Raw genomic sequence first — 10847 nt, 5'->3', positions numbered from 1 at the left:
CTATATATATACATACTATATACATACTATATACATACTATATATATATATATATATATATATATATAGTATATATATATATAGTATATATATATATATATCGTGCGGATAAACAAGATTATTGTCATGTGTAGGAAAAATGCTTGTTCTACATAAATTAAATTTGATACGATATTGTGGAAAAGCAAAGATATAAAGCTGTCTCGCCATGCAGGTACAGAATTAAAGGAATAAATTACTTCGAATGGAATCCCACACTGCTATTGTTGCTGTTAATAAAGTACTAGCGTAGGTAGTTTCAATTCTTTCCGAGATGGAATTTTGTGCGAAAGTGTACATATGAAAAAACTTGAATCGTTTGTGTATCTCGATGTGAATCTTGAAAAGTTGCATTTATAAATAATTCAAAATATGCGGATGATGCAAGCTTTTTCAAAATTGTGTCCGCTAATCCAGAAACTTTAATCTCGCGGTTGCTCCGACAATTCTCTATTTTATTTATGATGTACGTCAACATTTACTTTGGCACGGATCACATTGTTGCCGTTTGAAGAAGGTTAAGGATTATTATCGGTTTTTATTTTGAGGATGAGATTGAACGCGACAAGGCGAGCGTGTATAATGTCAACGAAGGTTTTTAAGACACTTTTAGGCATAAAATGACGTCGTCCGCTATAATTTACGGTTATCAGAGAGCACCGTGCCAAATGGGCCGCACTAATGCAACGAGAAGAAATAATACAATGGCCTAGAATTCACCCGTAAATCCGATTAAACAGTTTCTACCGAAGCCGCAAAGAAATAAAAATAAAAGATAAATTTTAACTCTTTGCAAAAGGTTTATTCCATTTTTTTCATTAAACTTATTCCGTATCGAAATAGCAACTTTATCTTTCCGTACACTTATAAAATGGAAATGAAAGATAAATACGCGAGATTAAAAAAGAACGAAACAAAAAATACGACAGATACTTATCAAATATTTTCAATTTCATTTTTGGCAAGCTATCGCATAACATTATAATAACATGGTTACATTGAAATCGTGTATATTTCGTTCAGTTGCGCATCATGCAGATATTTCCATTTTTATGCAATCAAATTCTATATAAAATATAGGAAATAAATTAAATTCTTTTAAAAGATCAATAAAAAGTCGAATAAATAAAACGTTCTCTTTATAATTATATCATTAATTTATGTACTGATGCTCTTCGCAAAGAATATATAAGGATATTTGAATTATTCCTCGTTTCTTTAAAACTTGATAAAACTTGGAAAAACGAATCAGTGAAAATATATATATATATTTAAAAATACTACAGTGGTAACGGCTCTGCGCTTAAAACAATGGTTATAACAACAGTCAACAAAACAACCTTCGATTTTATTGGCTTTTAATGTGTGCAATAGTTTTTCTCTCCAATCGTCATCCGTTCAGAATAAATCTAAACCAATGACTTCTACCATTTTGTTTCAATTTGGCCGTTTGCCAATTATTCCATCATAATATACACGATGTAACGTAGCGATGATACGCATCCCTTGTTTCTGCGGCTACAAAAAGCGTTCGTCTAATGAAGAGAAACGAACCGATCGACATCATCGATCGACATGTGCAACTCTATTTCCGGATATCCTGGGATGATTCACGATAATTCCATGAGTCCCATGAGAATAGAATATTCGTGTGAACAGAAGAGATGAGGGAGATCTCTTTTCTGTTTTCGAGGCTCGACCTTTAGAGACTTCAATGACATTCAATGCGTATTAATTTTGGTGGTTTGCAATGAACAGATGAAAAGGGACTAATAAATGTTACACTCGCAATGTTAGAAATGAAATTAATCTATTGGAGAATATGCCATAACTATTTGCATAACCGTAGACCGCGAAGATTTAAATATAGATTGATTGCTGTGAGACACGTAATTAGTAGGATCGAGAATTATAAATAGAATACAGAATTATTAATAGAATTAAAGATATTTCAGAAAGTTATTTCTACACAAAAACAATGTGAAAAGGTGTATAAATTGAAATGACGTGTTAAAAATCGAATCTTTGCGCACTTCACTTTGTCTATTCTGTAGATATCAAAGAAGCAATGATAATTAATTCATAAATTAAATAACATTTTGTTATTTTTAACTTGCCATTTTTATCTGTGTCAATATGTAAATCAGTCCATTTTTATGGTTAGTTTCAAACTAAACATCATCCATATATTAATGTATATCTACACTTAGTAAATAATAAACTAAATCTGAATCAATTAAATACATTTTCTTTAAGTTAAATTGTTTAACACTATTGTTTTAGTCAAATTAACACATTGGATAGGATAATGGCGACTCATGGAAATGATTATAAATAAATCAAATTAAATATAATATGACATTATGAATTTAACAGTATAAAGTGGCAATCTACAATGAGATTTTAAAGCGTAAAAAAACTTAAATTTTATATCTTAAGCTGTAAGAAATTGACTGACTAATTGATCACAGTCGAATGTGAGGAGAATAATTGACTATTAGCGTTTTCGACTGCAATAGATTTGATCTAAGTTGGATTAATGATGTCACATGTTCTGTTATTAGTTGATCTATCAATAATAAAGGATGCAATCGAAAACGCTATATGATTGATCAATTTCTTACGGATTATGGTTTAAAGTTTAAATTTCACGTCTTAAAATATTATTGTAGATGCTTAAGATCAGCTGTAATCTAGGTTCTCAATTTATTCTTTATCTTTTTCTAATTTTAGAAAAGAATTAGAGAGAGAAAAAATAAATTAAACCAAGATTAAAGTTAATTTTGATGAAATCAATCCTTAAGGCCTAAAATTTAAAATTTTATGTCTTCAAATCTTATTGTAAATGCCGCTTTAGGCGCGGAACGCCAAGCAAAAATAATTGGAGAGCGTTTTTGACAGTGTAAACCGCATACATAGACGGTTTTCTGGAATCGATCCAAGTAGTGGGTGCCGTCACTGCGACTAAACGTCAAAGGGATCCACGGCTGCGATACAAAGTCATGGTTCGACCCCCGCGTGCAGAGGTGCTCAATCCCAATTACGAACAAACAAGTATCGCGATCAGAGATGTGAACGACACGTGGAGTAGATGAGATGTGGAAAAAAAAAGTCAGAGGTATCTCAAAATGAATGAAATTATAATCTATAATCAATGATGGAAAATGGACTTTATCAAAAAATAAATAAAATTAAAACATAAAAAGGCAGAATAAATTTATATATCCACAAAAAACAAATAAATAAAGGTCGAATAATGTAAATCATAACAATAAAAATCGCATAAAATATTCGTGAATATATTTCAATAAAAATGATATTTAACGTTTTTTTTATATTTCCTCGCGTTTCGTAAACCTTCCAAGATTTACGTGTCTTTCATCATCGATTTGAATTTCTAAACAATGGAGATGCAGTAATCATCGTGACATCATTATGTTGGAAAAGAAGGAATGATGTCTGTGATATTTCCACTCCTTTTTTTCGCTTTTTTTTCTCGTTATAAGATATGAAAAAGAAGGAATGCGATACATCCAAAATATGTCCTTAATGTCATCGTTAGTGGCGATTATTAATTCAGTGCTATGGCACGACGAAATATGAAAAGATACTATCGATTATATAATAATCTATTGAATTCATTAATATTTCATTAATGTGCCTGTAATAAGCATGCCGAAAACCTTGTCATTTTGCAAACACAAAAACAATTGTTTCTTTTAATTTATCTAACTAAACAAATTTAAATAAAACGAGTATATCTGTAAGAATAATTTTGTAAACAGAAACTAAAGCAAATTATATATGTACATTTATTTATAATATTTTGTTGTGTATTTGAAAGCGCGTCCGTTTTTTTTCGTTTATTATTTTTTAATACTACATTCTCTTTAATTCATCAATCAGCTTAAATTTTCCTTCGAGAAAATATCGAAGAACTGATAATTTTTCAGTTACGAGGAATTGAAAAAGAAAGCTTTCTCGTAAAGCTTTCTCATAAAAGTTGAAGGGAAAAGAAAATTTTCTCGTGAAAAAACTTAAGAGAGTTAAATGGAAGTACTACATTCGGACACAGATTTTATAGAATTCCAATGCAGAGCTTAATTATACAAAAATATATGAACGCTAAAAGAATTCGAAAGACGCGATAAATAATAAGTTCTCTCTCGAGATTTTCGCTAAGGAGAGACTTCAAATGATTGAGCAATCTAAAATTGAGAAATAATGCGCAAGAAGTGGGACAGTTTATATAAAGTTGTTAACAGTCTGTTGAAATTTAGAATCGCAATCGCGGTGAAATCGCGTATGTTGCGACAACCATTGAAATCTTCTCATTGTCCCTATTTCGGCAAATACCATTCTGGCAAGTGTCTGTCGTTGGTAGAGTAAAAAATCAGAGTATATACAAAATAAAAAAAATGATAAGCAATTCTCGGATCTTCCATTTGATGCCGATATATATCCATGAATGACAGCGCGCAGGCGAATGAGAGAGAGAGAGAGAGAGAGAGAGAGAGAGAGAAGAGAGAGAGAAGAGAGAAAGAAAGAGAACTTGCACAGGGGTAGCAAAGAAAAGTCGCGCTCGTGCGCGGATATCCGCGGCCGCGAAGCGGAACGGAGTGGAGCGGTGGAGTGTTTCTCACCTGAAAGTCACAGTAAATAATTTCGTTGTCGTCGAACAGTCGAATAGTGGCGCGATGCACCACCGTCACGTCGCTCTTGCTGCCGAATTTCAACATTTCTGCCCTCAAGTCGCCACCCAAATTATCCCTCCGGTCGTCATCGTCCCTTCCTCCACAGCACCACACACTGCCCGTTTATTAATCGCGGCACGCTCCACCGTCGTCGTCGTCGTCGACGCCGGTCGTCGTCGCCGCCGTCGCCGCTAACGCGCGACCGTACTCGGTATTAATCGGCGAGCTGGCACGGCACGGCGCGACGGCACGGTTGCACGGTTGCGGTGAACGACGACACATCACCGTAGCAGAAGAACGCGAAGCTGTCTGTCAACCAGTTTACTGCTGCGCCGCCGCCGCCGCGACCAACGCGCCGTTGCCACATCTCTTCATTTCTGCCCCGCCGCGCCACTGACAGTCCGCTGCCTAATGTTGTCTCAATGTTGCCGTTATCCAACTGTCATGGACTCCGCCCGCGCCGGTTTCGATTTTCGAATATACGGCCGCGTGTGAGCCACGCTGTCAGCGAGCGATACTTGCTTCGAATCCATCAGATTGCTGTACATACACTGTATAATTGTCAAATTTATTTTTTAATGATTACAACGATTTATCTTCTTATCTTTAGTATCTGTTTCCATAATGGTTAAGGATTTAACCACATTTTACAGATTATTCTATCATTTACGTCTAATTGTATCTATGTAAAATTTGAGCACAATTTTCTGATTGGTTTAAAAATTATATTTAAGAATATTTGAGAATATTTAGTGTAACATTTAGAGGAATATTGTGGTTTTAAATGTGTAAAATTTTTTTGAACAAATAGAGGGCGCTATTTGTCAGTTAATAACGATAGCTTCGGAGAACTTAATTATCGATCAACGATGGTTCGTACATTTAGACCAGTATTCATAGCATTCTTATTTCAGGATCGTCGTAAGTAATATTTTAAAACACTAATATTGCTTTGTAATTGATTGATAAGATTTCAAGACTCTAATTAAGACATATGTACAGTCTTAAATGTGTATATAAAAATCAAGTCTGAATACCGGCCTTAGAACGCTCCATTATCAACTATCCCCAAAATGGTATTCTATAAGAATATGTATATATAAGAATCCACTATATGAATATCGGCCGAAATAGATATCCGACCGCTGGTACAAGTACGAGCTATCGTTCGTCGGTCCATCAGATTCGATTCATCTCAGTTGAAATCGGTTGATTTAGCTACCGCGAAGTGTCGTGCGCGCAGGACGAGAATACTTGTGAGTTGTGAAGTTGCTCGCGGGTGGGGGCGAGTCGAGGGCGTCGGACAAAGGTTGGTCGCGTCGAGCGACCGGCCGGCAGCGCATTTGCGACTCAAACATGGCAGCGGCTACCAGCGTTGTCGTGCTCGACAGGGGCAACAACACCACCTGCACCATCAATTTACACGGTGTGTGTGTGTGTGTATGTGTGTATATGGTGTGCGTGTATGTGTGCGTGCGTATATGGTGTGTGTGGATGCGTGCGTGCGTGCGTATATATGAGTGCGCTGCGTGAAAGTGTCGCGCGCGAAATCGCAAAGAAACACGACCGAGAATTGCAACGAGATGACTGAAAGCTCCGAAACGTTTTCGCGCGTCGCGAGTTTACGCGTCAATCGCGCTGCCGTTGCCGCGTCCTGACGCGCGACCGACAAAGCCCTACGTACATACGTACCTGCGTGTATGTTTTGTGCGAGTGTATGTCTCCGCTCTCGCGGTCTATTCCTTTACGCGATTTAGGCACGTCGACGGTCGGCAGCCGACGATGACGTGTTATCATCGTCCGGGTGCCCCTTCACGTGTCATCGTGCACCCATCCGCGATCGCTCTGATCGATATTCTGATCTTGATTTTCCATTTTGCAGGAGCCACCGTAGTGTCCTGGCGGGTGAATAACCAGGAACAGCTGTTCGTTAGGTAAGTACATGCATGAGATTTCATAACTGCATGATATGAACTGCACATAGTACTTTGACAGACAAATCATAGTTCCCGCGATTCCAATTACCGCGTATTGCTCTTTTAATTTAATTTTCGTGTTTCCTGTATTTATTCGATCAGGGATATATTTTTTTAAATTGTAAAGTATCTTAAAGAAAAAAAATGACATGTTAAAATTGGATATATAGTATGCCTTCCAACAAGCGATACAAGTGACATGGTGTAACACAATGGATCATTATATCCTTGTTTGCCAATGTTAAACAAAGATGACATGATCACTGGTGTCGCACCGTGTCGCTTGTTAGAAGGCACAGAGATTGATTAAAATCTTGTGTAAAATCTGGTATAATTGTTAACAGACGTTTAAAAGAAAATACTAAATTAATCTTAAATTATATATTAAATTTAATATTAAATCTTTTAACATTACCATGGATCTAAATTAACCTTAATTGCGATTCAAGGTAAATCTAGCTTTTTCTTCTAGCAAGGAAAGAGTGTCATCATAAAAGTAAAATTACATGTAATTCATTATGATTATTTATGAAAAGTCACAAAAATCTAAAACTCCACGTGCAAACCCAAATTAACTCAAAAAGAAGAACTATCAGATAGTAAATAAAAAATGGCATGCAGCCGCGATTTTTAGTGTTATTATTAAATCTTAATTTTAATTGATATATCTGGTAGTGTCTCGGCGCTAAGTACACGCAGCGATAATTTACGCGATCAAATTTTGCTCCTTATAATCAGATTTAACCTAAATCTGATTATAAGAAGCAACATTTGGGTCGCATGAATATTAAATATTTATCAATTATAATAATACGTAAACAGATTAAATTTTAAGGTCTATTATGTTTAAAGTCTAATATATTTATAGAAAAATATTTCGAAAAAATGCCAATTTTTCGTAAATCATCCTGTATAGGTCATAAGACGCGATATAAGAATCGTTGAAATAAGCGTTGACGCATGTTGTAAGGTTGCGCGCGAGGTTACGCATCTTAGATGAGATAGAATGTATTTAGCTTAATCATACGTTACGACGCAAAATTATAGCGTCGAAAGATCATTTACATGAGCAATCTATTGCAGAAAATCAAACGGATAAAATAATTAAGATCATAGAAAGTTGAAGCGACGTAATTTGATGAAAATTTAATGAATTTTCTAATGTTTCTTAATTTTAAATTAAATTTGTTTAAAGCGTTCTTGAGAAAGTAAATATCGTATGTATTTATGTGTTAATGAGAAAGATTGTATGTATATAATGTTTAAGATAAATATTTAAATTTAAAACTTTTACATCGAGATAAATACTTAGACAAAGTTTGAATTCGAAAATTATTAAGTCGAAGAATTTTCTAGTAATATTGTAAATTATCTAACAGATGTATCGAGAAATTTTTACGATAATTAATAAAAAAAGACTGTAATTGTGAGTTTTGAATTCAGAAACAAAATTTTAGAATTTTAGAAATAAAAGGGTTTTGAATACGGACCATAAAATACAATTAAAATTGTACAATTAAAATTTTTTAACACCTCGATTCATATCGATCTATTCGAGATTGCAACACTTAAATTTATGTCATCGATCTGTTCGAAACTGCAACATTTAAATTCATAATGCCAAATTATACTCAATTTGAATTATTTTTAATTATTTCTATAGATCGCTCTACTACTTAATATGTTGTTAATTAAAAACTATGGCGTAGTTAAATTAATTTAATTAATTAAATTTAATGAGTTTAACTCGATTTATCTATTATTAAGTATACGTACGTTAATATGAATATTGTATATTTTTGAAAGAAATTTATATTTTAATATACACAGTTAAAAACAATAAAATATCATTTAATTGAAGGAATTAGGTTGCCATTGTTCCTTTGGGCATATATTATACAGTAAAGACCTGTATTATGCTAGTCACAGATTACTCTTCGAGATTGGCACTTTCTAGATGAGAACAAAGTCTGCGTGTTCCACATGCGCACAGATTGCCCAACAAATTGCTTTCAGTCGGATGAAAAAAAACCGATTGCAAGTTGTCGAGTACAAGAATGAAACGATTAAAGTATCATCATCCACGAGAACAATACAGAGTGCAGTTTAAACTTCGACTACTGTAATAGATAATAATATAATCGCTATAGCAGACGCAAGCAAGCAAATGAACGAATTATATTATAGTTCGATGGATGCAGATCAATGCCAAAATCTGTTTCGTTCACGATGACTCACAAAAAGAGATTTCACCGCTGTACGTGACTGATTCAAGGCTCTCGCCGCGAAATGTACCGAAACGATACGCAGTTCCAATCAGACTGAGAGCAAATCGAATTTACTCGATCATATTTTCCAGTCATCTTTTAATTTTTTAATCCAATTTAATTATATATATTCAAGATTAAACGTGCATGTATTTGCATAGTTCATTTACACTGAAATATTAATATCGATTTATTAATTCAGCTTTTTCTCAACAATATCGAATGTTATTTTATGATCAGTCACTGCGAGTGATGATTGCTTTTTTTACTATGAATAGGATGAACATCAGACTGTAATTCTCTGTATTACAAACGCGACGCATTAAATACCTCGGTAAGGCACAAATGATACGTTCTTCCTCTCGTTTTAGTATACGCGAACATTGAAAGTTCTCTTTGATATGTAAGTAATCTTCCTTTCGGATTACATTGTTCATTTTGTGCATCAAACTTCTGAAAATCCACTTTACCATCCATTATATCGAACAAAATCTATATATATTTATACATAAGTAGTTTGATAAATCAGTGACTTTTTAAAAGAAGAATATGTTGAAAAATAAATCACATTATGATTCTTTTCAACAAAGTTGAAAAGAAGTCACTGACTGAACAAACTACCTTCGTATTTTCCCAATTTTTGTTAATTTTTCTTCTCTCTCTCTCTCTCTCTCTTTCTCTCTCTATTTTTTGTAGAGAAGATGTCTCTCTTTCTCTCTCTCTCAAGTAGTATCATTCTTTCGCGACAATGCAATTCCGTAGCACGAGAAAGAAGAGACAACGAGAGAAGGCACGCTCGCGCGCGCGCGCGCACACCTGCCGAGAAAGAACCGCGTAAAAGCGCGGTGCCCGTGACGATCGCTTTAAAAGCGGCAGCCCGAGAGCAGACGATGAAAAAACTGACGGAGAGCGAAGGCAAGGGCGCTCTCTGGACCAGTACATACCTTATACACAGGGTTCAGGGCCCCTCGTCGCTTGCCAGTCATCGGTCTTTCCGACTGTAAAGCCGCTGTCGAGACTGGGTTTTGCAATAGATCCGCGGCTATTGGAATTCACGATGACAACGTGAAACCGAAAAGTCATCATTTCAGTACATTTAATTGGCGTACCGATCGTACTTTCATCAAAACGAAACAAACTTCGCTATTTCGGTTACGTAATAGATACTTATATATGAAAGGAATTGCGATGATTCATCTGGCGAACTCAATTATATATCTTTTTAAATAAGACTACATAGAATGCAATTATTTCTTCTCATACGTACTACTTATTGATGTATAATCGCGAGTCATCATTCGGCTGCTGCCAGAACGTGGCCATCCAGGGTACACACCGTCAAAGAATTTTAAATAACACACGTACACTGTTATACACGTACACAGCGCAAAACGCTCGGCAAACACGCTCGTAATTTACTCCAATTTCCCTTGAAACGGCTATAAAAGTTACGTCGGTATGTCCGGTCGTGACATGATTACTGATCGCGATGCACCGTGCGATGTATGAGGTATATATATTTTAAGTACGAATGCTACGTGTTTGATGTTTAGAAACAAAGGAAGAAATTTAATTTCAATTAACAATATTGAAGAAATTAATGCTCAATATTCGATGTTCGTTTACGGATTCTAACAAGCAACAAAATCTCCAATGAATTTCATATTAACTTTAATAAGATTTTAACTTGAGGCGGTAACTTTGGTTATTTCTTATTAATATCAAATTTTATACAAAGAGGAAAAATAAGCGCTCGAAATAATTACAAGAAATCATTAAATTGTAAAATATTCCTCAAGTGCGCACAATATAAAATGCACCTTGTATATATATATATATATATATATATATATATATATAATATATATGTG

The 10847-nt window shown here is 34.7% G+C and overlaps 2 protein-coding genes across 2 annotated transcripts in view; one reads left to right on the top strand and one right to left on the bottom strand.

Moving 5' to 3' along the window:
• LOC105623182 (FERM domain-containing protein 5) overlaps positions 1-4778 on the bottom strand; it is a 34496-nt gene extending 29718 nt beyond the window's left edge. The window contains exon 1 of the mRNA XM_012204581.1: positions 4683-4778. Within this exon, the coding sequence (XP_012059971.1) occupies positions 4683-4778 (96 nt within the window). The remainder of the gene's footprint in view (positions 1-4682) is intronic.
• A 1311-nt stretch (positions 4779-6089) lies between these two features.
• The window catches only part of LOC105623228 (glucose-6-phosphate 1-epimerase), a 27396-nt gene continuing 22638 nt past the window's right edge, over positions 6090-10847 (top strand). The window contains exons 1-2 of the mRNA XM_012204629.1: positions 6090-6159; positions 6616-6667. Of these exons, the coding sequence (XP_012060019.1) occupies positions 6090-6159; positions 6616-6667 (122 nt within the window). The remainder of the gene's footprint in view (positions 6160-6615; positions 6668-10847) is intronic.

Source organism: Atta cephalotes, assembly GCF_000143395.1.
Source record: "Atta cephalotes unplaced genomic scaffold scaffold00054, whole genome shotgun sequence".
Classification (NCBI taxonomy): domain Eukaryota; kingdom Metazoa; phylum Arthropoda; class Insecta; order Hymenoptera; family Formicidae; genus Atta; species Atta cephalotes.
Note: the sequence above shows the minus strand (reverse complement) of the source record. Positions and strands in the feature narration are given on the sequence as shown.